Source organism: Aphelocoma coerulescens, chromosome 17 (genome assembly GCF_041296385.1).
Source record: "Aphelocoma coerulescens isolate FSJ_1873_10779 chromosome 17, UR_Acoe_1.0, whole genome shotgun sequence".
In the NCBI taxonomy this organism is placed as follows: domain Eukaryota; kingdom Metazoa; phylum Chordata; class Aves; order Passeriformes; family Corvidae; genus Aphelocoma; species Aphelocoma coerulescens.
Genome location: NC_091030.1, coordinates 4,965,204 through 4,993,087, shown reverse-complemented (window position 1 = coordinate 4,993,087; position 27,884 = coordinate 4,965,204). Strand labels below are relative to the sequence as shown.

The 27,884-nt window shown below is 46.7% G+C and overlaps 1 protein-coding gene across 1 annotated transcript in view; it reads left to right on the top strand.

The window, feature by feature from the left end:
• The window catches only part of SLC25A25 (solute carrier family 25 member 25), a 27,960-nt gene extending 76 nt beyond the window's left edge, over positions 1-27,884 (top strand). The window contains 11 exon segments of the mRNA XM_069031671.1: positions 3-535; positions 20,732-20,858; positions 20,948-21,035; positions 21,471-21,506; positions 21,796-21,907; positions 22,608-22,766; positions 23,509-23,661; positions 23,766-23,873; positions 24,117-24,284; positions 24,758-24,908; positions 25,337-27,884. Of these exon segments, the coding sequence (XP_068887772.1) occupies positions 3-535; positions 20,732-20,858; positions 20,948-21,035; positions 21,471-21,506; positions 21,796-21,907; positions 22,608-22,766; positions 23,509-23,661; positions 23,766-23,873; positions 24,117-24,284; positions 24,758-24,908; positions 25,337-25,521 (1,820 nt within the window). The 3' untranslated portion in view covers positions 25,522-27,884.

Genomic DNA, 27,884 nt, shown 5'->3' with positions numbered 1-27,884 from the left:
TGCCCCGGTCCCTCTGCACCGCGCCGAAACTCCGCGGCGCTTCCTTCCGATTGGTGGAGGCGAGGGCGTCCTCGGTGACGTCACGACCCGTAAATTCGCGTGGGCGCAGCGGGGCGTGGCCCGGGGCGTGTCGCCCGCTGTGATTGGCCAGCCGGGGGCGTCACGTGGCGGTGGCGGCGCGTGGCGCGAAGGCGGAAGCGGCGCCATTTGCCGGTGCCGCAGGCGTGAGGGGCGGGTGGGGGCTTGTGCCGGCGTAGCCATGCCGGGGGCGCGGCGCTCGCTCGCCTCCCCCGTGGTGAGCGGCGTTCTCTGCCCATGCGGCTCCCCGCACGGATCAGCGGTGGAGAGCGGCGGTAGCGGCGGGGGGAGCGCAGGGTCCTGCGGGCGGTCGCTGTGCGAGGCCTCCGAGCAGGACCGGCGTCTCCGCACCCTGTTCCAGAAGCTCGACGTGAACCGCGACGGCGCGCTCTGCATCCACGACCTGGCCGTGGGGCTGGGCCGCCTCGGGCTGCACCGCACCGAGCTGGATCTGCGGGTGAGCGGCGGCGGGCGGTGGGATGTGGCCCGGCGGGGCTAAGCGGCCCCGCGTTCCGGGGGTGAGGGAGGGTTTGGCCGCTCCCCTCGTCCCGTATCCGCTCCGGAGCCGTCTCCGTGCTCGTCTCGCGAGCAGGACGTGGACTCTGGAGACCTTCCAGATGTGTCTGGCCGGGGCAGCGGTGGCACCTGCGCATTCTGGCAGAACCCGCGTCCCTTTAGCGTCCTGATCCCCGAGCGAGAGCGGGGCTCTGTGATGCGACACGGCCGCTCCGCTCCCCAAGGGTCCTGGCCTCAAAGCCACCCTGCCGGCTTGCACACTAGACCCGGAGGAATCAGCTTGCTTGCCACCTGTAGGCATGGACGGTATTAACTGCTCGTAATTAATAAGAACAAAACCGTAGTGTTTCGGCAGGAAAAACCATAAAGGAAATCGTCTTTCTGCAGGACTTAGGACAACTTGCATTCTGACTTACACTGGTGAAAGGTCCTTTGGAAGCGATTTCTGTAGTCAGAGTATTGTGCAGGTTTCATTCCAACACCGTTTTCCTCATATGAGTCTGGCACCGTGTTGCTACTCATCTTTGCCCAGGATGGCTTATGCCTAAGGGTTTGGAAATACCTTAGAATGTAGGGAGGCTACTGTACTGTACAGTTTGCACGTGGAGTACATAAAACATGCAGCACTGGCTTTCTCTTTCAGTATTGGGAGCCTTTTGTGCTCACACCGCTGTGTGTGATGCTGTACACTGAGGGCTCCAAGGTTCAATGTGATGTATTTAACCGTGATTAGTGTAATTTACGTGTCTATGATGAATGGGCTTGTCCTCAGTGCTGCACAGTTTGTCCCTGCCTAGTCGCTTGTATTTTATGTGCGGGGCCATAAAAAAGCTGAGTATCATGTGAAGATAGGAGATAAACACATGGTGCAGCCAGGGATGTGCCACCACAGAGTGCCTGAGTCCTGCAGGAAGGAAGAAGAGTTTAAGAATAACTTCTGACTCACTGAAAAGATACTTAATTCAAGTGGCAGTTTGTATTCTCTCCCTATTCTGGGAGTGGTGCCCCGGTTTGAGTGCTTTACTTGCACAGTCCTTTCCAGAGTTTCTAGTTCCTTTCTAACTTTGAATCTCCAGGATCTTAACTTCTAACATTTCTTTTTGGTTGGCATCTTCCTTGCTGGTGTAAAATACAAGAATTCCTTGTCAGTGTGATCTTGTGAGTAGTTTGGTTGTGCTGTTTCTAAAAATAACATGAGTGCCATGGGGGTTTTCTGCTGGCTGTGTTTGGGTACCTAAAACTGATTGTACCACAAGTCACCTGTGCATGCCCTGTGACACTGACCTGCTGCCACTTGTGGGGCCCAATCCTTGACCTCTGGCAAAAGTCCCTCATAACCCAGAATGTTCTGTGCTTATGCCTGCATGCCTGCCTCGGTTTGCATTCCCTTCTCTTTCTGTGCATGTAATTCAATCCAGCCTAACAGTCTCCAGCCCAGGAGGAAGCACCTTAAAACAAACTGCGTTTTTACTTCCCAGCAGAGAGTTTCTTTGCTTGGCGCGCTGCGGGAGCGGCACAGAGGAACCGTTCTGCGGGAACTGGAACTCGCTGCCAGAGGGAAGTGCTGGCTGGATGCTGCTTAACAATCCTGTCTTTCTGCTGGAGCCCTTGTCTGTCAGTATTGTTCCTCAGCCCTTTGCTTCCTCTGCCTCCTCTTCCACATCAATAGCATGAGGGGGGTGAAACCCTGGCATGGGTTGCCCAGAGAAGCTGTGGCTGCCCCATCCCTGGAAGGCCAGGCTGGAAGGGGCACTGAGCAACCTGATTTAGTGGAAGATGTCCTTGCCTATGGCAGGGGGTTGGAACTGGGTGCTCTTTAAGGTCTTTTCCAACCCAAACCATTCTAGAGTTTGCAAAGCATTGTTAGTATGGTAGAGCATCCCCTTACAGCAGGGTAAAAACCATTGAGAGTGAGGATGCAGAGTTCAAAACTCTCAAGTTCCAGTTAAAAATGTGGGAACAGCCCTCAGCTGGCTAGCAAACTTCCATGTTGTGCAGTTTTTAGGGAAATCAAATAAACTTCCTGTTTCCCAGGCAGTTCTATTAATAAGTCAGTCTTTTTTCTGCTCCCTCCTTAGCTAATTATGGCACCTCAACGCTTAACTAATGTGAGGTCACGCTCAGGAAAAGTGCTTAAGTGTCAAGATGAAAAACCTTTCTGATTTATTGGGCATGGTGTTTGGAGACCAATTTAGGTATAAATCACATGGATTGCTTGTGATTAGTAAATTACTTGGTGCCTCTGGTGCACTTTATTTTTCCTTCCGTGCAGCAGTACATTTGATATGGGAGTTGCCTTCCAGCGTTTGGGAGCAGATGGAGCGTTGGGCTCGTAAAGTGAGGTTATCGCCAATCTTAGCTGCGTCAGTAGGCTAAAAGTCCTTGTGGTAACAATAACTTTTGGGTTGAACTTGAAAAGAAAATGAGCAATATTTTGGCTCCTTCAATGCTTGAGAGTTCTTGCTGAGATAAAATCCTTTGTGGCATTCTTGGAAAATTGCTGCCTTCTCTTTTAGAGGTGGCTTTCTGTGGTGGGGGAGAGAAGGCTTGTACTCAGATGTCCTTTGAGGTGGAATTTGTTTATGTAAACAATGCTTGTTTTTTTGTTTTTTTTTAACCCATCCTGTAATCTTTAAACCAGCTGACAAATACAGTGTGCCAGACCAGTGAGCCTTCTAATGAAATGCTTGTTTGCACTGGTCAGCATGAAGCAATCCACATACTTCACTCTGTTTAGGCAGTAAAGTGATAACCATATGAAGAATTTTTAAAAAGCCTCTTTTTTTCCTACTGTGTGAAGGTATAGTCTTTTACTACTAAATTTCATCTACCTCTGGAATGGTCAATGTCCTGTTACTGTTGCTTTCTGACTTTATATAGACCTATGGAGCTGGGAATATTCACTTAATGGAAATATGGTGAATCAGAACTGTTTCCTACTTTGTATCTGGAGATGTCCTATTGCTGAAAGAATGTGTGATGGTAATATTTGTGTGTTTGCTAATATAACTGTTTTCCTACTGATCCTGATTAACTGCAGGGCTGGAGTGCCATTCCAAAACCTCATCTCTGCTGCTGAAGTTCCAGACAGTCTGAACTGGTAGGATTAATCCCAGCTGCCTAGAGACAGACTGAAGTGGTGAACTTTGTCTGCAGCTGCCTCTTCTGTAGTAGTGCTGAGCATCTTCTGCTGGACTAGTTCACTTTAAGAAACAGAGAAAACATAACCTTTTTCTCTTTTCAGTCCCAAATGTCCTCTTTGCTTCTGCTCTAAGAATGATGTTCTCATTGGCCTTGTGATACTTTCCCTTCCTAAGTTCATATATGTGACTGTGATTGAGCCCTTGGTATCATCCTCCCCATGGGAAACTACATCAGCTCCCAGGCTGCTGAAATCTGCTTTCATCACTTCTTCCTTAGCCTCGTATCTCCTCTTTGATCTCCAGGTCCTGGCTGTCCAAACTTGCCCACAAGGTCTGTTTTTCACTTTTCCCATGTACTGAAGAAGCAAAGCTGTGCTGCTGCAGCTGGACTCTGCAGTGTTCTGTTTGCTTCAGGCCTTTCCTCCGAACAACTTTGCATTTTAAGTGTGTCCCTGGACTCTTCCAGCCGTGTCCATGCCATTCTGGGATAATAGATCAGTTAGCCCTTTTGCTAGTGACTCCGTGGATGGATTGAGAAACTCTTTCTACTGTAGCAGTTGCAATCGTAGAAAAATTTAATCTTGTTTCTGATCAGTACTTTATCTTCTGTCATGATGTCATCTAATTCTTCTTTTCAGGTGCTATTTCTGTAATTGTTTTATTCTTCAGCACTTTTAATACTCTGTTTTATACTATGTACAATGTACTGCAATTCTTAGCAACTGTAAGGGGCAGAGGAAGCAGGGACTTCTTCCAGTATGATGCTTTCACCTGTTTTCCATTCACAGCCATCTGGAATTGGAGGACCCAAGTTTTTATTGTGTTACAAAAGTCAGTTTATGATAAAAAGAGCAAAATTCTAACACTGTTGTGTAATTTGGACTGGAATATCTCTCCAGCTCTCATTTAGATCTCTCAATATATCTCCAAACCTATATACATTTATGCATTATCACATTTTCATGGTTTATGTGTCTTGAATCCTGCTGGGGCACTTGTGGAGCTTTTAGCTGGGCCTTTGTAATTCATCCTGAAGGGTTGAGCCACACAAGGTTGTATCAGACAAATAATGTTACAGTTTGATATTACAGTTGATAGCCTTCCTTCTGCTGCCAACAACTTCTCATCTACCCATCTCCTTACTAATCCCAAAGGATAACCCTTTGTGGATATCCCAAACCAGTTTAATACAAGGTGAAACCATTTTCAATAACATGTTAATAAAATTCTCACATTCATGAATAATGTTTATTAAAATAATAAAGTAGATCATATTTGCTGGGTCTGTAGGGAACGTAAGCCTGTTTTTGCTCTTTGTAAATTACGAAATGTGTGGTTTGATGGAGGCCCTGTTCTCATGCACTTGAGCAAGAGCAGAACTGTTGGTCAGTGATTTAATTGTAGATAAAACTTTCAATCTGTGATGAGTGGTTAGTTGGTATGAATTTGGGGTTTGTTGTCTTCTCTGAGTTAGGCTGAAGACGCAAATGAACTCTTTGTAATTAAATAAACTCTTTGTGAGTTCTTGACAGCTGCAGAAAAGACTTTGAGAAGACAGGCCTTGGCTTTGGCACAAAGGACACTTCTGGGTGCAGTGTTGGTTATTAATAGCCTTGGCCGGCAGCCCCTACAGTGAGAGCTTTGGGATGGGGAATGTCAGGGAGACGGGCTGGCACCCCAGCCACCTGAGGCTGTGACTCTGCCAGAACCCAGAGGTCTTGCAGGAGCAGCAGGGAGAAGAGGGGTGCTGGGGGACCAGGGAATCTCAGACTATCTTGGTGAAAGTCTTTACCCAAACTTGGTCTCTGGTCAGCCCTGCCTTAGTGTGACTAATGTGTGAAATGGGCAGTATGTGTCCACTCGATGTTCAGAGGGGAGGTTGGGAAGCAGGTTTCAGATGCAAATGTGCACAGGAGAAACTTGCTCCTGCATGTTTCCTGTGTGTATAAACAAACAATTGCAGATTAGACAAGTGTTACTTTATGTTCATGTACATATAGGACCAGGTATACAACTCTTGAGGGATGTTTGCTCTTCCAGGATTGTTTTTTGTCCTATCTTGCAGAAAATTGGAGGAGCCTGGTGATTCTCTGGTTTATTTAGCAGAGACCTTTGTCCTATTTGCACAGTGCTAACAACCAAGGGCTGCTGGCTGACCTTTGAGAGATGTAGGTGCAACTTTGACTAGAGCATATAAATTTTAAATGTCAGCATTGTGTAAGAGTCTCTCTTCTAGAAAGGCATCCTGAATATCACTGATGTGGCCTCACAGTATTACTTCCTGCAGGATGGGGTCTGTTCTGAACTTTGTAGGGAAATGAATGCCTGTAGGAACCCCTCAGCCTGAGAGGAATGAAACAACAAAACTAATCCAAAGCAGCTGGTTGTGCCTGTGTAGAGTATGCAGCAGTGCTTTGGTCTTTCACTGTGTTCTGTGGGGCATTTTTTAGTGACCAGGCTCAATGCCTGTAGTGGACGTATCTTCTTGTCTGCATCTGCATTGGCTTATTAGAATCATTAATGTTGGAAAAGACCTGCAAGACAGAGTCCAAGCTTTTACCCAACACCACCCTATTAACTAAACCATAGCACTAAGTGTCACATCAAGTTGTTTCGAGAACACCTCCAGGGATGGTGACCTCCCTGGACAGCGCGGGCCAGTGCCTTACAACCCTTTCAGTGGAAAAATTGCTTCCTGATGTCCAACCTGAACCTCCCCTGGCGTGTCTTAAGGCCATTACCTCTTGTCCAGTTGCTGGTTGCCTCTGAGAAGAGGTCAACTTCCAGGTGGCTAAAACCTCCTTTCAGGGAGTTGTCAGATTACTGAGATAACGGCTGGTAAAAAACTCCAGACTTCAGCATACTTACTTGTTTCTTTTAATTTTTATTTTTAATCTAGCTGAATATTGAGCAGAACCCTTAAATGGCTGGTGAGCATTAATAAAATGACATCAAAGCCATAATAAGGACTTGGTCTCTTATTTAAAAGCCCTACAAAATGGTGGTGCTGCAGCCCTGGGCTCTTGGTTGCACATAGTATAACATGATACGGTGTTGGGAGGAGGAGAAGGGGGAGGGAGCTTTTTCCTACAGCCCTACTTGTAGCAAATGGGAGTCTTTGTTCTTGTTCATGTCCTATTGCTATATTTGTCCCTGTGAATGTGGGACATGAGCACAGTTTAATGATGGCTCAGTCTTTGTCTCGGGTGGAGAAGCATAGCTGTGATAACTCGTGTCCATTTGGGAAGGCAGTGGAGATGTCTTGAGTTTTTCCAGCTCACATGTCGGGAGCTTCTGGCAGCTAAAGTGGTTTGCAGTGGAGAATTCTGCTTTTAGAGAAATTGTTGAAATGTTTAGATCATGAGTTCCTTGGAAAGGCAAAGCTGCTTGGTATGCGAACCTACATTGTTTAGCCTGAGGAGAACCGTGTGGGGGCAGGTCTGGGCCCGGGCTGCTGCAGGGCCATCCTTTCTCACTACCTATTTTCCTGCTTAACTATCTGGTGCAGCGAGAAGTTGATTTTCTAATTTCTGAGTACTAAGAATGCCCTGTCTCTTGTTAATCCCTGTTCTTCATATAATATATGACCTTGGTGGAACTCTCTGTCCTGGGCAGTGGCTCTGTGCTCCCCCTCCCTGGCCAGCTCTCTCTGTATTTTTCTATTTGGCACTGGCTGTGGATGCCTGAATATATCAGCTTGGGTAGCTAATTGCTTGTGCCCGGGTTCCTGTAACAAGGAGACCTGGGTTTCTTTGTAGTGTTCCCTGAGCTATGCTGTGTCACCTTAATATATGAATGTACTTGAATGTCACCAGACAGTTTAATTATTTAAGCAGCAGTGGCCAAGACGTTTAGATTTTATATCATGGTGCAAGAAGCACTGTGCAGGGTAAACCTCAACTTTCTAAAAAGTGTGAAGTAGTGACATACTTAATTTTCTTCTTTCAGAAATTACATGTGAAAAGGTAAGAGGTAATTGGTGGAGTCATGGTGGCCCATCCCAGCTGGGGGCTGGGTGCTGTCTCTGGGTGGCACACAGTGTAGGCAGCAGGGCTCCCCGAGATGCTTCCAGGAGGCTCCCAAAGGAGATGAGTCACTGCTCATTCCTGCAGGGTCACCTAAGGAACCAGAGACTGCCAGCAACTCTTGTGCTGGAGAGGAAAAGGGTCATTACTCCCAGCACAGCTCACTCCCCTCTGGCCCCTTTTCTTTTTGCCCTCCCTCACATTTTTTACATGTTAGCACGTTGTCAGTGATGAGGCCCACATATTTGCAGGAAAACGCTGTGCATTTACCCAAAAGTCTTCTAGAAACCATCTTAAAGCAAAAGTGAATTTCTGCCAGGTATACCAGCCTGGAAAAGGCAAGTGTCTGTCTGAAAACTGGAGTTCTAGACTCGGCATGTATGATGATGTGGCTGAAAAGGATACAATATACCTTAGTTCTATGGCTTACACAGAACCTCCCTCTGCCAGCTTGCAGTACTGAGGAAAATACTTTAATTGAGCAAAACATGTCAGTCTCGTTGTTTTTTCTCTCTCTCATTTATCTCCATTTGGATAGATTATTGCCTCTTTATTGTCAGCTTCTCCTCAGGCTGTCTAATGACTGTCCATTTTGGTGTGCAGGGCTCTGAGGCCAGCTGCCACAGGCGCCTTCTGTCCCCAAATGACTGGTGTGCTGGCTGAGAGCCAGAATTCAGATCACCCCTCCTGCTTTTTCTGCCTTAAATCCCAGGTCTGGATCATGCAAAGGGCTGGAATTGGAGGCATGGCTGTCTTCTGATGAAGCTGAGGTTGGGAAAGCTGTTTACACTGTGGCCTAGGTGTTCAGTGAATTCTTGCTCCTCGTGTTCCTTTGTGTCACCTTTCACACTGGACTCACAGTATTTATTACATCTATTTTATGTGTGAATGATTGGCTTTATGGTTTGTGTTGGTAGGGTAATACTTCCCTACAAATTCCCTGTAGGAGTGCAGTTGTCTTGCTTCTAGCTATAATCATCTTGCTGTTACTAGGTTTATTATTCTGAGCTAATAAAATTACCCACTTGGTAAAATAAAATGGGTTTTTTTTTCTTCTTAAATATGATTAGAAAATTCCTTCTGTTCTCAAGGAGTTGTGTGAAATTAGTGTGGTGGCAGAATTCATCTGAGGTTTCCTTTACTGAGGACAGAGGCCAAGGAAGCATTGCTGAGTTTCTGCTTTAATTACACCCCAGGCATGTAGTTTCTTGCACAAATTATTATTTTCTTATGAAATCTCTGTGTGAACAAAGGAAGATGGGGGCCCCTGATGTGCACACACCTCTAATGTTAATACTAATGCAGGGGAACAATTCCAACAGTGTCAGGTAACATCTGCTCTTAAATGGGGCCTTGTGAGTATTAAGTGACCACAGAGGACAAATCTCAAGTTCTAATTTGGGTGCTTTGCCTTCTGTATCATGACTTGTAGCTGGGTGAGTGGCAGGGCAGCCTGCCTGTTGCTGCAGGCAGCTCAGATGCCCTTTCCACACATTTTTGGACTCCATCCATGGGTAGCCTCAACTGGTTACCCCAGCAAAAAGCTCTGCAGATTTCTGGCTGGGTTAATGAGGTTGTCAGAGGAGCATGGGAGCAGGGTTAGTGCAGGGCTTAAGTGGATGTGTGAGATGACTTGTAGTGGCAGTAAGCTTCAGATTAGTTCACAGCTGCTTGTGAAAACACATCCTTAGGCTAATAGAAACTGATTTTGAAGAACCATGCCCAGTTAAGAAAATCTGCTTTGTTCCTCTGACTTGAGATCATTAAAAATTTCCAAATGTCATCTTAAAGGATCTGATTTATTATGTGTTAGAAAATAGTTTAACTTTTGTGCTTGTAGCTGTGATGACTAGCAGCAGCTCAAGGTAATGGAGGCATGACAAGAATTCCTCAGTCTTTTCTGCCTGTGCCTGAGCTGCTGACTGCATCCCAACTAGAACCAGACTGTGCCATTCTTTGGAGAGAGACACGGCTTTCCCACACCCTCACCCCAAGTGTTACTGTCCCATAATTCTGTAAATTTGTTCTGTGTGGTTATTTTTTGGTATGTGTCAAATTTTAAGATAAAAAACTTTGTTGCATACTCTACATCGACCTTGTGATTAAAAAGCATTTTTTTCTTCTTACGTAATTCTGGTGTATTTGCAGAAGAATTTTTTTAATGTGATGTCTTCTATGTACTTGTCTCTCACATTTTCCATTACTTAGATTTGTTACAGGAATTCAATGATAGCAAGTTCCCAAAAGTGATGTTCATCTCAAAATTTATGTGCAGCTTGGCTGCTTAAGGCTCTCAGACTTTTTAGATTTTGGATTGTATTTTCACATCTGACATCTGTATACTAGAAGTTTCCTGCAGTCTGTCACTCTCAAAAGCTGAAAACTGAGGTCCTTCGCTTGCTGTGGCTCTTGCTGTGCTGTGTTGGGTAGGGAGCCCCTGGTGACGGAACCTGTGGGGTTTCTTTTCTCCTGCCTCTTAAAACCCCCAAAGTTATGGAAGAGTCACAATATTTTGGCAGTGAGGCATGCAGTGCCCTCTGTGGACACAAAGAATTTGGGAATATGAAGTAAGTTGACGAACTGTAAAATGGAACATGCTGCTGGCTTCCTCCAGGGTGGGTTCTGGTGGGAGGCTGATACAGCCTCACCAGTCAATGAACAGCTGCTGCTGTGGCAGCAGAGGAAAGCGTGGCATTTCTTGTAGAAGTCCAAGCAATATCATGTGTCCCTGTGCTTATATATTAATATCTACTTGCAGTCCTGCTCTGGCTGGTCCTACCTTTGATAAGTGGTTCAAGGCTCCTCCAGCAGAGCTCGGCCAGCCGACCAACCAGCGATGGTTTAAGCACAGCTCTCGCACTGATGAATGGCCGTAAACGCTGTGCTGGGAGCCAAAGGCAGCGGCACAATGCAGCACCAAAGAGCTATTGTAGGCACGGATGAGACTATAATAGACCGGGGAGAGAGAGTGCACTTAGAGGTTAATGCGGCCATGGCTGGGCAAAGCCGGCTTCTCTCTGCAGAACCATCTGCTGCCGTAACAAAGAGCTGCAGCTGCGGAGCTACACACATCCCTCGCCCGCTGCTCACTGCTTTGGGGCAGTGCCTTCCACGCTCCGGCCGCTGCCCGGCTGCCCAGGGGCCGGCAGGCGCGTTCCTCTGCGGGCGGCCTCCCGCGCCGAGGGCGCGCTCCCGGCCGGCTGCGCGCGCTGCCGTGCTCCGGAGCAGCGCAGTGTTGGGAGCGAGGATTGGCTGGGCACTGCTGCAGTGGGGACGCAGCCTGGGTGCTCAGCATCGCTGCTCAGCCTCGCTGCTCGCCTGGGCTGCCGTTGGGATGAGCCGGGACGCGCGGCTCAGTTGGCAGCTCTGAGAAGCTCTTCTCGGAGAGGCTCATCTTTAGCTTTCCTCCTAAGCGCAGCGTCTCGGCTTCTCTGTCCAAGCAGTCTCCAAAGCGCAGCGTCTCGGCTTCTCCGTGCCAGGGGGCTTGTGCTTTGTCTGTTGCCATCAGATTTCTGAGGCTCTGGTACAATGAGCTGCTTGTCAGGCCAGGCACGACTGCACTAGCAGCAATTTCTAAAGGCAGGAAGCGTCCGCAGGAGCGGTCTGTAAAGAATCTGAGCCTGTGGAGTCGCTGGGTTGAACCTCCCGCTGGCTGCCGTGCCGATTCCCGTCTTGGGGGTGCTTGGTAGTGCAGTCACATCATCCTTGGCAGCGGGCAGCTCCTGAGCGCGCAGGGTTTCCCTGCCCGGGATGCTCGCTGGAGCAGCAATGCTGCAGACCTTGTGGCATTTTCTGTCTAGCTTCCTTCCCAGGGCCATATGCCAAGGTGCTGCAGATGAAAAAGAGGATGAGGCCAGAAACACCACCCCACTTCCAGGCCCCGGGGAGAAAGGGCCAAAGGTGTTGGGGAAGACACAGGACAGAGGGACTGATCCCACTGAAAGGAGACCAACTATCCTACTGGTGGTTGGACCCGCAGAGCATTTTCCAAAGGTAATGGGATATCCAGGGGCCTGAGGAGGGGTTGGTGCACATGACAGTGGAGTGTGTGGTCTGCTGCGAGAAGGGGTATTGCAGGTGGAGTGTGTGAGTAGCTGTGTGTGTGAATTTGGGGAGGGGGGAGAGGAACAGGAAAAAGGAGCAGAGTCCAACGCGTGTGCTTGCTAGAAAGGAAGAGGGCGGGGGGGGCAGGGGAGTGACTGGAGAGAGGAGGTGATCTAACCTTCCAAACATGATGTTCAAAGTGTGGGAGAAAAGTGCTGTTTAGGGGCATGGGGGAATATGGGGGCCTCCAGGGTTCCTGGGCAACTTGTAAGAAGCATGACTGAGAGGGCAGGGAATGATAATACAGGTTAGTGGCGAGTCCCACCCTTACACCGGAGACCGGCAAAGAATCAACTGCATCCTAAAATGTTCTGGAGTCATTCTCTGGTAATTTTGCAAGCCTTTGGTAAAACTTGCATGTTTTGAGCAAATGAGGCTCAAAAGGTAGAGCCCGGAAGAGAGTAAAGCCTGTCCCTGGGGAGCGGGTCGCATAAGGGAGAGACTAAAATCTGCGTGAGGATGGAAAGTTCCCAGGGGGTGGGAGAGCGGGGACGTATTTGGGGTGCGCAGTTGGCAGAGAATAAATGGTGAGGCTTTGTCTGGGGGGAGGCGAACAAAAGCTGATTAGTTTAGTGCCGGAGCTCCCAGCACAGTGCTGGCCAACTGCAGTTCTGACTTATTTAATGGAGGAAGTGCTGTCTGTCTCCCCTAAGGATGGTGCAGTCAGCTCTGACTACATGTGGTTTAAAACCAAGGGTGTGACCTGGGATTAGGGGAGAAGAAGATGGGCATAAGGCCTGTGAAGGATGGGAGGTGAGGATAATACTGAAGGGCTGCAGCAGGGATAGGGGTGTGTGACTTTCAGCATCCAGTTTATTTGACAGGGAATTTGGCATGGTTGTTGCTGTGAGCTTTCTCTTTAAAATGAGGGATGAACAGGTTTAGATTGTAGAGGGGATTAATATCTGTTCTGCTGCTGTTTTGAATGGAAACAGACAGGGCGGCATTTCGCATTCTGGGGAGCAGAAGCCACTCCCTGCTTGAATCAGACTGAAAAATCTGCAGGGACTTTTGCCTTCATATGTATCCTTAGCAGTTAGCACTCTGCATCCCCTTCCAAAAGAGGAGCATGCGCATTTTGAGGAGGAGTTTGGTGCACAGAGGTTGAAGAAGGACAGAGGCTCAGAACTGAAGGAAGTGGTGATGAAAACCTTGGAATTACAGGGCTGAAAATCTCTGGTGTCTTCCAGAGAACAATGGTCTCTCAGTCAGGGAGAGTCCATCTGTTCCCACCTGGAAATAAAGCTTTCTCTGAAAGCTGATACCAATCTCCTCTTTCCTGTGTGACCCTGGGAAGTTCTGCTGCATAGGAACCCTAGGACTGGCTAATCGAGAAATACCTAGAGGATAAGGATGTGGTGAAATGGAGTTATTTCGTCTTGGGAATTAACTGCCCATCTACCAGGAGGTTGTGACTTTGTAATTTTAGCTTGCCCTGACTGTAAAGTAAAACGCAGAGTAAAGCTCTTCTGTTGAGGATTATGCAGATATGTTTCACCTTGCAGTTCGGGCTGGCTAATGCTTCATCCAGCCCATGGCTCAGCTGATGGACAGTAACTTGTTAAGATGCTTGACTTGTTTGTGCTTGATCAGATATCAGTGTTCCAATTACCTGTCTGAAGGAGAAGTGTTGGGAAAAGTCTCGTACAGCCTTAGGGATAGATAATAAACCACTGTGAGCAAACAGTGTTATTTGGTGTTTATAGAAGATGTGGGGGCTTTTGTTCTCTGCCACTGGCTGGCTGTGACCTTGGGAGCAGTCTCTGGACTGGCAGAACACTTTGTTTTGTAAAAACACCTGTTACTACTTCTCTTCTAAAAAACACACAAAATATGACACCTGATACTGGGGTTTCTGTAAGGAATTGATGTGTATCGATAAACTTGACTGGAGGGGCTTCCTGGCCTTGGCTCTTCAGTCTTCACTTGTTGTTGGTATGTTCCTCCTCAGATGTTTGCCTGTTTGAAGCTGTTCCAACATGAGGCTGTTTTTGCAAAAACGGGATAAAATACTGATTGCAAATGTGTTATGTTGGCCCTGGATCTGTGTACACAGGAGACAGGCATGATCTGCTCCTGACGTCACCATCTGGACTTGTAACTTTGGATCTGTGTGTTGTCAGTGGAACAGGTCATCTTTCCTGGTTACCTTTATGTCAAATACCACATAGTGCTGTCTGCTGTGCCTGGTCTCCATCCTTCCGCTGGCAAAGCCTTGGCTGGTTGCAGCTCTTTCCTCTGCTGGGGTCTCTTAAATCATTAACTCCCCTCCTCCCCTCTACACTCTCTGTGCTCTGTGAGGACTTTCTGTACTGTCCAATTAATTATAAGCTAGTTTCCAGAAATTAAAAAAGACCAAGTCAGCAGAACCCAGCGAAACCTTCTAGCAATAGGGTTGGAGCCCAGAAAGCTGTTTTGCTTCTGAAGGAGGATGTTACGTGACTGTGACGCTTGCTGGCACTTGATATTTTTAGAGCCTTTTTTTAGCAAAGAAAATTCAAAATTAAACAGCATACTTTCCTGCTCCTTGTATGGCTGCATCTTTCCATCCCTTGGGAGGTATGTTCTGGAGCTGATGTAGTAAAACCAGTTACGAAGCAGATGCCTAGAATAATAAAAATGGCTTGGAAAGGTTAGCGTTGGAATGGCAGGGTATGGAAACTGGTAACTCGTGCAGCATTTAAAAAGAACCAAATCCTATAAATAAAATGAAAATCAGTTTGCTAAAGGGATAAAGAGCTGGGTTTGTCTTACTTTGTGGCTCACTTTTCTTGTCATCAAGGCAACTACAGAGGGTATTAGCCAGGCTGGCTCCACATGGCTCAAAAATGTGTCGTTTCAGTGGCAGAATTGGTGGATGGAAATATCAAGGAGGAGCGACTTCATTTGGAGCTCTGTGCCCTGTCCTTGGTTTGATCAGGAATAGATGGTGCTAATGAGGGATGTACTGTCTGTAGCTGGTGCCTGAAGCCCTGGGCTGGGTGTGCTGCTGCCCGCAGGGGCTGGGGCAGTGGGACTGGCTCTGTGTGTGCTGAGATGTGGGCAGTGACCCCATACCAGTGTCGCAGCAGCACTGATCCCTGCAGCTTTGGAGAGCTGCCTGGCTCTTGAGCATTTCCAGCTTTACCAGGAATTTTTTAGCTGAAATATAAAAACTTCTTAATACTTGTTTAAGTTCCCTTTGTCATTATAACCTGAATTACTGGTATAAACTTCATTTGTAATCTGTCTCTCCTTCTTAGCTCACTGTCCTGTAATTAATACCCTGCTTAAAATCAGCTTTAACCTCATTAGCTTTCTCCTTTCCTCTGACGTAGGTAGTAGGGCCTTTTTTCCTAAAATGTGCCGATTTTGCCTTTTGTCTCTAGCTGCCAACTCCAAACAGAGTTTCTTAGGAAAATCTGCATCATGTTGGCATAGCAACTGAGCTGCCAAGCAGCTATAATAGTGATGCTTGGCAACTCGTGGGAAGGACTACGCAGGATCTTAAGGCTTTGTGAAGCAAATCTGAGCTAGATTTGTTCACTTACTACCTGTTGCTGGGGGTACCTGCTCTGCTCTGCTCAGTGAGGGCATTTGGTGTGTTCCGGTTTGGTCAAATTTAGAAATACATCCTCTCAGAGAAGGTACAACCACCCCTCCCCCACCAGGTTCGGGAAAAAATAAATTTTCCTCGAAGGAAAGTGAAAGAGATAAAAACTATTTATTTAACAAATGCACAGGAAAAGGATAATGATGCTAAATGACAAAACCTCTCACTCTGCTGAGAGAAACCTGGGGGAAAATTCAGAGTCCTTCCGTAGATCTCCCTCTCCCTCCTTGGAGCTGGGACGGCGTGGTGGGCCCACCTCCAGGGCCAAGGCCTCGTTGGAAAATCCTCCCAATGTATTCTGATGTTGAAACAGTCCAGCAGAGAAGAAGGGGAAAAAAAAAGAAGTTCCAGGAAAACAAAAGTTCAACTCTCCGAAGGAAAAGGAGCTGAGAAAAAACTGCCGAAAGCTGGCTGGAAAGAAAAGCAAGCCGGGTGCTTCCCTTCCCTCCCGCTCTCCTGCCGCAGCTGAAAAAAGCGTCTCTATCTCTGTGTGACCTTGGAACATGAAAACAAATTGCTTTGAAAAAGTTTTGCTCAGTTTTTCCTCCCCCCTCTCAGGCTCAGTTTAAAGGCATAGAAAAGCAAAAAAATTAATTTCTGGGCATAGGGCAGCGATATGGGATACACATCATAAAGTCACCCCAAGACAGGTGTTGGACAATGGGGTGTGTGTATCATGAGGGTGCTGCTTGCAGTGAGACTGGACTTGGTGGGAAGGCTGGGGTGTGCTGTGGGTATGCATGCAGTGAGCTGCTGCAGCTGATCTTTAAGAGGATCTGGAGTCCCTGAGAAGATCCTGTTTTCATGCAGAGAGACGTCAGCAGGGAGTAGATTAAGCCTGGTTAGGTAACGTGGCAGTGGTGCCATGGTAGGTGAGGTGCCTCAGGGAGGGCAGAGGAGACCATTGTAGGTCACGACTCCCAAGGGTACTGAGTTGCTGTGAGTCATGATCCATTAAGCTTTTTTTTTTTTTTTTTTTTTTTAAATCCTTGAAATTAAGCCACTGATTAAATATTCCCAGTTTGTGTGATTGACATGCAGCTCCATGAACAGCTCATTACAGACCTTGGCTTTGTTTGAGGAACAAAATACCACAGTAAAGATGTTTGGGCCCCCTGTGCATGAGGGCCTGAGGGGAGTGCTAGTTGGACTTTGCTCTGCCAGGCAGGCTGTTCAAACAGCAAACACTAGAAAATGTTGCTGTGTCTGCAGCAGTGGGGAAGGCTGTTATCTGGTCTGGCTTGAACCAGTTCAGCAAACACACTGTGTTACTTCTAGTGCAGACAGGATTACAGAGTTTGGGTTACTGGCAATGGCTTTTTGCATCTTCCTTGTGTGATAGCTTCTCTCTGATAAATACCAAGACTATAACTTTATTGAAAATTCATGGTAGCAGTCAGTGATTCTGTCCTGAACAGCACTGTTGCCTGCTGCACATTGGTACTCTCTCTGGAGAGCTAGGTGTTACTCCATACCTCAAACTCCACTAAATGCTCAGAAACCTGTAATTATACCTGCATTAAATTGCTTGTGCCACCCTTCCTCCAGCCTGGCTTGCTCCTAATGAGAGCTCAGGAACTTGCTTACAAAGCGGTTAAACTGTCAAGGGTAGAAACTGGAAAATGTTGTTCTACCCAGGACACTTTTCATAGCACATATCTGACTGCAATGTTTAATTGGAGTCAGAAGAGGATGAAAAATATTAAGCTGGTGTAACTGCTGTGTGGATGCTTAGCTAGGAGGCTTAGAAGCAGCTGAGGCTGTTTTGAAGCCTGCCCTTGATTTGGGCGATTTTCTCTGTATTTGGCTCAATGACAAACCTCCACAGGCTTTATTGCTGCTGTGTTAGTAACTCTGGAGTGCTACAGTGGGGAGAGATCTTTGTATGCAGGGGTTGTCTCCTCTTAGCTGGCACAAGTGGTTTTGGGAGAATTTGCAACCAAAGCCAGTCAACTCTGGCATAACAAAATAACCTTGTAAAAGTGGAAAACTTTTGCTTAAACTAGCTATCCTAAACATGTATGAAAGCAATAAGTGGCTGGCATCCTGTTCTTACTGCACTTTAAAAAATTAATTTTTGGGAAGACAATGATAGTCCTCCTGTGTTGCATGGTGGGAGAGGTTGTGATCAACACTGGTCCCCACTGTGCTACCTGTGTAAATCCCCAAAGAGGTGAGAACAGCATAAAAAAGGACTGATCACATGTAAAGAACAGCAAGTGAGTGTCCTGGCCCTTGGCCAAAGCCTCCTGGGTTAAGAGAGACACCCGGTAAGGGTTAACTGGCAGCGAGTGTGATTAAGGTACCTGGATTTAATGGGAGCCAGGTGTTGAGCAATGGGAGGCAGCTCACGTGTCTTCTTCGTATCAGCTGGGTGGGACTGTACAGCCCCGGTTTCCCTTTTAAGTAGAAGGGCAGGGCTTGTGCAGCCAATCCCACTGGAGCCAGGCTCACTCATAGGCATGTGTCATGAGACTTGCTGGTATTTCCTTTCCACTAGGTACTGAAATTAGCTCAGGGGAATCACTCAGTTTTACTTCCCTTCCTTGCTGGTCGGACTGAGCAGGGCAGCTGAGTCTCGGGCTCAGAAAGATGCTCTGCCTCTGTCTGTACGTGCCGGTGTTTGGGGAGAGGCAGACAGAGTTTGAGTACTTTGAGTCGAAGGGGCTCCCAGCTGAACTCAAATCCATCTTCCGACTCAGCCTCTTCATTCCTTCCCAGGAATTCTCCACCTACCGCCAGTGGAAGCAGGTATGGCCCTGAGGGAGGAATGGAAGGGAAGGAGTGAGCGATGGAGGGGTGGTCTCTAATACCTTGAGTGGCTCGCTTGAGAGGGGGAGAAGTTCATGATGGCGCTGTTGTAATAACTGAGTAAAGCATGGAAACACTTCTCATGTCCCTTGGCAGGGATTGCTGAAGCAGCGTGAGCTCTTTTCTTTTTGATTCTTTTGTTTTGAATTGGGTGAGATCTCGGTGTCTGTCAGACTGTTTAAACCAGTTGATGTGAGTTAAATAGAAAAAAGGGGTTTTCCAAACGATGGAGTCTTCTGCTTCTACTGGTCTGTTCAGATACAGCGTTTCACATCCTCTTCCTCCTTCTTGCATCCTTCCACCTGCCTCCTTCTGACAGCAGGACTGTAATGTAGAGTCAGCTGAAGCTGGTGAAGGTGAGCAGGTTTGTGCTGTGAGTGGGAGAGCAACTCTGTGTGAGTGACTCAGCCAGAGGTGGGTGGGCTGAGCTGGGGAAGGTTGTGCAAGAACCTTTTGCTCTGCTGTGGAAGGGATATGCACTAAACCCATGGGGTGCTCCATCCTAATGTGTCTAGCTCTTGCTTTCAGCTTGCTGCTACTTTTTTTTTCATGACCAGGCTGTCAAGAGCCCAGAGAGCTGATTATTGATCAGCCAAGCTGGGGAGGCTTTTTACACCTCTGTGCAGAGACATGGAGAGCAGGCTGGAAGGTGTGTGGGTTCCCACAGTGTGCTCCTGGGGCTGTGACTGCAGGTGACCACTTCTGCAGCTGAAATAGCTTTAATGACCAGATTTCACGGTTGCTGTTGAAAGTGAAGAGGTGCAGACAGGTATTTGTTCGCACCTCCAGAGAAGATGCTGGGAGCTTGGCTTTCTCACCCCTCACACATATGCTGTGGGTTACTGTCAGGCAGGCAGCGTTTTTCTGCTGTGATTGTGGGAGAGGAAGGTGAACAGGGCAAAGCTTTTGTTGCCTGCAGTCTCTCATCACTCTTGGTGCATCTCTGCAGTTGTCAGGGTGTGCTGAGAGAGAGGGAGCAGTTGCACAGTCACACCTCTCTTACAGTGCCGCTGAATTATTAATGCCTGTCAACTGGTTGGGGGTTGCCAGTGAGAGGGAAGCCCTGATTCAGCGGTTCAAGCCCAGTGTGCTGACAGGAGAGGGGTGTTGGTCTATATTTAGCCTATGAGTTGAATGTGAGGTCGTATCTGAACTTCACAACGGTCATATGATAAATGGCAGGTTAGGAATACTGGGCATACCTCGGAGGTCAGGGCAGCTGGGACAGCACTTTGTTATTTAAGGTTCATAAAGTGATTAGGAATAATCCTCATAGCATTAGGACTAAAGAGATAGGATGTGGTGGGTGAGAGAGAGAGTTTCAATAGCAAATTATTTAGTACTGAAGTAATTTTAAATTACACTGAAACAAAGACTTACGGCTTGTGAAGGGGACTGGTGGTCATAGACTGAGGACATACCACAGTTATCTTAGGCTTGCCTAATACTTTGAAGCCTAAATATTGAACAAGATACTGGTGAACAGAGGGTTAAACCAGTGTTTGATCTCAGCTCAGAGCTTCTTTAACAACCCATCTGCTGTTAACATAAATGTTACAAGAATTAAACCAAAGCTTTGGGTGATGCACTAGACTGAATCACACCTCATTGAGTGTTGCTCACTGATTCATGTTGGAAAAGACATAAAGGCTGTCAAAAGCAAGTGACTGAATCAGAAGGGGAATAGGAACTCCCTGAGCCACATTCTTGCAGTCTGGAGATCACCTCACCTGTCAACATGCAGCTGTGTGCCCTTAGATAGGACAGTCCATGGGCTATTGCCTCATGTTACAGTGAGTTAATTAGTCCTTTACCTTGTCCTAGATGTCTGGCATGGTTTGATCTTGATTTTAGCTTTGTCCTACTAAGGACCTATTCTTGCTCTATATGCATCTCATGGAAACTTGTGTAATTAAAGCACATAGCTTCAGGGTGCCTAAACCAGTTCACAAAGGTTTTTATCTTTGGCTGTGTTCACTAGAGCTGGACAGGCTTTTGCTGGTTGGAGTTAGTTATTGCCAGAGGGAACTTACTTCTCTAAGGATTGTAGTAGGCACGAATTCCTTCTCCAGTTCAGTTTTTTTTATTACCTGAAGTTTTGTGATTCACTTTTTATGCAAATCTGTTGCCTCATACTTAGTTCAAGAACCTTCATAAGGGCTTTACAAGGTGTTAATCAAGATACAGTCCTGAGATTAGACACATGACACTAGCAGAATATCTCTGATAAAAGCATGAGGCATTCCATCTGTGTAATGGACTTTGGGAAACAGTTGGAATCAGGTGACTTTTCTATGCTACTGCATTGCTCAAATCTCTTAGAGGAATTACAGTTCTGTCAGCTACTTTTTGGAGAAAAAGTCAAAGTTGTGTAGGAAATGTTTTTTAAATGTGGTAGAAGGGAGGATAGATCTCTCTGAATGAACAAAGTTCTTGACAGTTCTTGGTTGTTTTCTGAACAGAAAATTGTGAAGGCTGGAGACAAAGATCTGGATGGACAGCTGGATTTTGAGGAATTTGTTCACTATCTCCAAGACCATGAAAAGAAGCTGAGACTGGTTTTCAAGAGTTTGGATAAAAAGAATGATGGTAAGCACCTTTCTCATGCTCACGAGTGGACTCTGGCGCATGTGTTAGCCTGTAATATGTGTCCTTGAGCTCACTGGGTATCTTTGCAGGCCGCATCGATGCGCAGGAGATTGTCCAGTCTCTGCGGGACCTGGGAGTCAAGATCTCTGAACAGCAGGCTGAGAAGATACTGAAGAGGTGAAGATTCCACTGGTTTTTCTGTTTTTTGTTGAGGGAGTTAGAAAGAAACATAGGGACATGGAACCCCATCTCTTTTTTCCCTGTATGCACTTTCCAGAGACTTTGGTTCCTCCCTTTTTTCCTATTATTTTCCATTTTGATTTTTCCCTGTGAATTGACATACAATTATAAAATCATAATGCTATATTGAGAGTTACTGTCAGTCTCTCCCTGACCTGTTATGGGGAAGTGCTTGCACCTAAGCTGATTTGCATCCTTGTCTGATTGTCCTGCTGCCCTGACCTTGCTGCTTTGGGGAGGGACTCTGCAGAGTGTTTGCTCTTTGCTTTATGCATGTGGCACTAACATGTTAACAACCACTTATTTGTGCTGTTTTTTTCCTCTTTTTTTTCCCTCTGCTACCTTCCCTCTGTCTGTTTGCCTGTGTGTCAGAATAAGGACGGGACACTTCTGGGGTCCTGTCACCTAGTAAGTATGATTTTCCCTTCAGTGTCAGTTATGTCCCTAAATTTGGTAGGAGGGGGTGCAAATACTGTTGTGGGCTGGTTAGAAGGGAGAGAGAGGGGAGGAGAGCCCACTTCTACCTCTGCATTGTTTGGTGAAGATTTCCTAGGTTTGTCTTGTGTCTCTTTAGAAGTCTTTTAGTAGTTGCTTTGCAAAGCTCTTTTTGGTGTAGGCCTGGATAATCAAAGGGAAGGGGACGAGGAATTTGTCACCCAGTGGGATTCTGTACTCACCTGAGGATCAATCTTTTTAGCATGGATAAAAATGGGACAATGACAATTGATTGGAATGAGTGGCGAGACTATCACCTGCTGCACCCCGTGGAGAACATTCCTGAAATCATCCTGTACTGGAAGCACTCCACGGTAAGAAATAGTTCCTGTACAACACGTCCCAGTGTTTGCCCAGCTTCTTGGTCCAAGTCCTGGCCCCCAGGAGCTGCTATCAGCAGTCCCTATCTTTCTCTTCATGGTTCATAGCTGCCCTGTAGCCATGGAAACTCAATTGCTTCCTGACCTCTGCTGTAATCTTGTCACCTATCACTGTCCCAGCTGCTGGCACAGGTGATGACGACTGCAGGGAGACGAGGGTGTTCTTGTGGTGTGCACCTCCAGGAGCTCCTGCCAGTGGCTAGCCCCAGCTGGTTCAGGACCTGTTAAAACTAGAATCTGATTCCACAGCCAGCCATCCTTCCTGGAGATAAATGTATGTGAATAGTATGTAATGAGATTTAACTGGCAGCGAGCTTGGAAGGTTCTAGAGAGGTCCAGCTTTTTTGCCATACAACTGCCTGCAGTTGGTCAGTTTGTTCCTAAATACAACCCACAGTATTTTGATATAGACAAATGTTCAGCAGTTGCCAGGTTCTTGGAGAGAAATCTTGACAGTTTCCCCTGTGACAAGTTCTAGCAGTGACAGCTCCTGTGGCCAGGCACAGCAGTTAGTGGCTGTAGATAAACTGCTGGCTTGGAATAAGCATATCCTGTACTTCAGCACTTGGCACTAATAAAGAGCAGTAAAACTTCAGCAAGATCACTGGCTGATGATCACCTTCTGCTTCTGCAGATCTTTGATGTAGGAGAGAATTTGACTGTCCCTGATGAGTTCACTGTGGAAGAGAGGCAGACAGGGATGTGGTGGAGACATCTGGTTGCAGGTGGAGGTGCAGGTGCCGTGTCCAGAACCTGCACAGCTCCCTTGGACCGTTTGAAAGTGCTCATGCAGGTATGATGGAGCAGTTCCAGTTTGTTTAAATGCCTGAGCAGATTCCTTTAATATTTATGGTTACCTGGGAGATGATAATGTTCATCAACACATCCAGCACTCTGGCCAATGTTAATCTCATCGTTCTTTTATTGCTATTTTTAAAAGCATTTTGAATTATTTGAGTGATCAAAGTCATATAAAAAAAGTTCTGATTCATTGACTAGAAAAAGTACAGAGAATCTTTTTGGAGGTAGACATGTCAAAACTGTCAGTAATAACTTTTATGGAAAACTTGGGTTTTGGTGAAACAGGTTAAAGTCCTGCGTTCCTTTGAGAGACCCTGAGGCCATGAGAGTTGAAGTGAGCATGGTGGTCAGTTGGCAGAGCTTGTATTCAGTACTATCAGCATTAGAAAGAAGGTGGAAAATTTTGATTTTAGCCTGCTTTGTCACTGCACCTGCTCTTGAACCAGCTGAATTGTTGATGGGTAGTTGATCCTATGCTAGATATGGGAAAAAACCAGGACACTTGCCTGTTTAACCTTTCCTCCCATTCCAGAGGGAGATATTGATTAGATTCATTAGTTAATGGTAGACTTGCCAAAAAAGAAAAGAAGCTTGGTTTCCTATTGTAGAAGTTATCTGGAAGGGATTAAAGCCTTGGCAAATAAAAAAGCGCCCTTTTGTCCCTGGATTACAGAAAAACGTTGCACTGTCATAATGGGGACTGGAACTAATCCAGGCTTGTCTCTCTCCTCCAGGTTCATGCCTCCCGCAGTAACAACATGTGCATCATTGGTGGCTTCACTCAGATGATCCGGGAGGGTGGCCCAAGGTCACTGTGGCGAGGGAATGGCATCAATGTGCTGAAGATTGCACCCGAGTCAGCCATCAAGTTCATGGCCTATGAGCAGGTGAGGGCACAGACAAGTGTGACTGCAGAAGGACATGCTGAAAGGAAAATGATGGCTGAGATAAGTCATGGAGCCTCAATATCTGTCTGTTGTGGCTTCTGCAGATCAAGCGGTTCATTGGTACTGACCAGGAAATGCTGAGGATCCACGAGCGGCTCCTGGCCGGTTCTTTGGCTGGGGCCATTGCACAGAGCAGCATCTACCCCATGGAGGTGAGGCAGGAGACTGAGAATCCAGCCCAGGAGGGCTCATGGGGAGGGGCAGGGATGGGAAGATGTGGGTAGAACAGCAGCACTGTGATATTTAATTAATGAGTTCTCGGAGGTGGTACCAAGTAGTATTGCTTGCAGGACACTTGCTGTGGTCCTGACAGTCATGATCCTAAGAATGATTTTGTCTGTACGTTGTTCTCCTGCTGATTCTCCTGTAGGCCTTCATGCTGTTTATTCTTCTAGGTTCTGAAAACACGGATGGCTCTAAGGAAGACAGGACAATACTCGGGCATGTTGGATTGTGCCAAAAACATCCTTGCAAAGGAAGGAATGGCTGCCTTCTACAAAGGCTACATCCCCAACATGTTGGGAATCATTCCATATGCTGGTATTGACCTGGCAGTCTATGAGGTATGAAGCCTTTAACTTATTAGGTTAAGCCTAACAATTATTATATGTTATTGCTAACCTGTTGTAGGGCTGTGCTGCTTGTGTGGCCTCATCACTGTCAGCCCTATCAGTCACAACAGGAGTTTAAGTAATTTATCAAAGCTTTCTTGAACAGCCTTATGGGGCACAAATGGATTTTTTTACTCAAAAATGGCCTAAAAGATAATCCAGTATAATAATTCTAGTTCATAAACCATAGTCAACATCATGTATGGTCCCTTGTTTCTTTTCTTCATGAGAAAATTGCAGCAGAAAGTTAAAGGAGGGATTTTCACCAGGCACTATGGCAGCAGCAGCTCAAAAAGATTCGAGAAGTCCTCTGCTTCTGGCTGAACTTGAATGGAGCTTTCTGGGCCTTTACTCTAGATCTTTCATGAAATGTGATACTCCTTTGCTTGCCTCTTCCCTGCTAACATTGGGCTTGTTCCTTACAGACACTGAAAAATACCTGGTTGCAACGTTATGCTGTCAACAGTGCTGATCCCGGGGTCTTTGTTCTGCTGGCCTGTGGCACCATCTCCAGCACCTGTGGACAGCTTGCCAGTTACCCACTGGCCCTTGTGAGGACACGCATGCAGGCCCAAGGTGAGAACTTTTGGAACAGTGGGTTTCCTGCCTTGGTTTCTGAGCAAGGCTAAAGGTTCTCTAGTGTAAACATTGCAACAACAGCCTCAGCTGGCCCACGCAGCTGAGCTGTGAGCTGTTTACGATGCTGCAAGGGGACAGTGGACTTGGTGCTGCCCTTCTAACCTCTGCGGCCAAGGACCTCCAGGACAGAGGTTCTGTTTTGCTCAGAGCAGCAGTTCTGGGCGCTGAGGGCATCTGCAGGGCAGTTTGAGAAAATAACTTGCAATGTGGAGCACGGAATGGGTGGCTGAGAAGTTAATGCTGTCCCCCACGAAGCACCTTTGCTCTGGGAACATCTGAAAGCACATGGATCAGAACTGCTCTTAGAAACAAAAGTGTTTTCACCACGTAGTCTGCATTATTTATTGTGACTTTCCCTGTTGCAGCTTCAGTGGAGGGTGCTCCTGAAGTGACCATGAGGGGACTGTTCAAACACATACTGAAGACAGAGGGAGCGTTTGGGCTTTACCGGGGTCTGGCGCCCAACTTTATGAAGGTGATCCCAGCTGTGAGCATCAGCTACGTGGTGTATGAAAACTTGAAGATGACTCTGGGCGTGGACTCGCGGTGACCAGGAGGTGCTGAGGACTCGGAACTCTGAAATCTTGGGATGTGATCTCAAGACGTATAAGCCATCTCTCATTCTGTGAATGTGTCGACACTAAGCTGACTAAGCAAAGCTGTGAAATCTCAGATTGTTTGTGAGTCAGTAAGGAAGGGGGAGGGGAGGATCTGGTGTCCTTTGCCATCTTGCTACTCAGAGCTCCACATAAACCATCACGGGGTCCTTTTCGTTGGGCCTTTTGGGAGACCAGGAGATGAACTCCTGGGAACTCTTAAGGCAGGAGTTGCTGAGGTCAGTTCCCAGCAGTATGACAGAGTAGCGAAGATTTGGGTTACAGGTCTGCTCTCAGCATGTTGCCTGTACAGAGTGGATTGCCTACAGATAAGCACCTTCTGACTTGCTGAAAGAGCTTCTTTTTTCATTCAGAGAGCTGCTTTTTCCATTCAGTTGTTTAACTTCCTACCCATTGTTTAAATTTGTACAAACCTTGTGTAGGAGCTGCTGCCACACCAGGCTTTTTATGTTTACAAGTATTCCTTTGGGTGGGAGACATTCACGTTCTGCTTCCAAGAATTGACATGAAATGTAACTTTGATCTATACTGGTTTGGAGGGCTGGTGGGCAGTGGTTTATCAAGCCAGGCTGAAGGTTACTTAAACCAGCCTGATGAAGAATTAGGATTATTTATTTTTTATAGGTTTAAGTGTGTCTCATAAACCTACTAACAGGATGCACTTACTAACAGAAGCAGCAGACTAGAGCCTGCATGCCTGTATCGTTTGCATGCCGGGATTGGCTTGTCTTATACTCTGCAGGGGCTTGGAAAGGGGAAGGCAGGAGAGCCCTGGGCTGCCCGGCTCATGTGATGCATGGCTTTAGTGAACAAAGACAAAATAACTCAGATCTCCTGTGCAGTTGTGCTCCCAGCACGACATGAGAGCCCCTGTGCAGCGTTGCATGGACCTCTGAATTCCATCCTGCCTGGTGCCGAGGAGAGCTCGTGAACCTTTTCCAAACCCTGTGCCTATGCTGCTATCTTATCTCTTTAGACCTCTTGGTAGATCGATGTTCAGGTTTCCATTGGTGTGATGGAGGCCCCAAGTCAAGAATGTCTGCTGTGGGAACAGGTGTTAGGGAGAGGGGCTGGCTGTCACTGGGAGAGGTGAGCTTTCAGTCCTGAAGACATACTTTCAAAGGGTGCTTTTCATAAGGCTAAGGGAAAGAGATGGCTTTAAAATTTCTCTGATCGCATTATGGGCTGCTTTAGTTAATAGGATCCAGCTTCTGAGGCCTGGGAGATCCTCACCCAACTTTTCATTTTGGGTAAAATGGACCAGCGTTGCATTCCACTGTTTTACTGCTTAAAGCATATTTATTTTGTATTTATTTGAACAGAGTTATGTCAGACTATTTTTATAGGTTTGTTTAAATATTGTTACTGTGCTTGTATTTCTTCTGTTTTAAAAAGTTCTCTATTAGTTCTCTTACATCACACAGCTGAGTCGTGGGGAGGGATGCTAAAGTCACTCATGTACCTGCCCTCTGGGGCTTGAGCTGCCTTTCCCACGTCTGGGTTTGTTGCTGGAGGACTTCAGCCCAGAGAAATTCTGTAGCAAGAAGCCATAGGAGAGAAGGAGCAAATGAGGAAGCAGAACCTTGGGGAGATGGTGCACGGTGAGGCTTGCCTTAGTTTGGAATCGCCTCTGTGCACGGTGGAAAGGCTTTGGGTGGATGGCTGAAGTTGGGAAGTGGAAGGTCTGTGGATGATGGGTGTCACAACAGTTAATTAAGAGCGCTTGGGGGAATTTTTAGGTAAGGGGGGAAGAGAGAAATCTCAGGGACTAAAGACAATACACGTTTCCAGAGAGATGGAAGGAAACTTGCACTTGGACATGAGCTGCTGCAATTGTGCTTTGAGGCTGAATCAGCAGACCCTGCTGCTGAGCCAGTGCTCATCACATGCAGGAGGACATGTGGAGATGTGTGTGAGAAATTGGAAAAGGATTTGCTAGCACTCAGCAGCTGCTTTTTTTCTGACAGATTTTGGTGGTTCATGGAGAGTCTCTGAGGTGAGAGAGACTCTGCCTTGACTTTCAGTGCTGTCAGTAATAGTCACATGGACATCTAACCAACAATGGATTAGTGAGACGATTTTTTTCCACCCCCCTCTTCCTGAGACCTGTCATAAATTCTGCAGTGGCTCCTTCCTACCAGTGTGGCCTAATGAGAATATGAATATCAGAATGCAAAAATCAATGCAAAATGACAACCATCTTTGTAGCTGTAACCACAAATTGTTATAATGCAAATCTAACTCGGATTCTTCATGTAGGGAACAGTCTGCTAATAAAGGTCTGTTAAAGAGATAA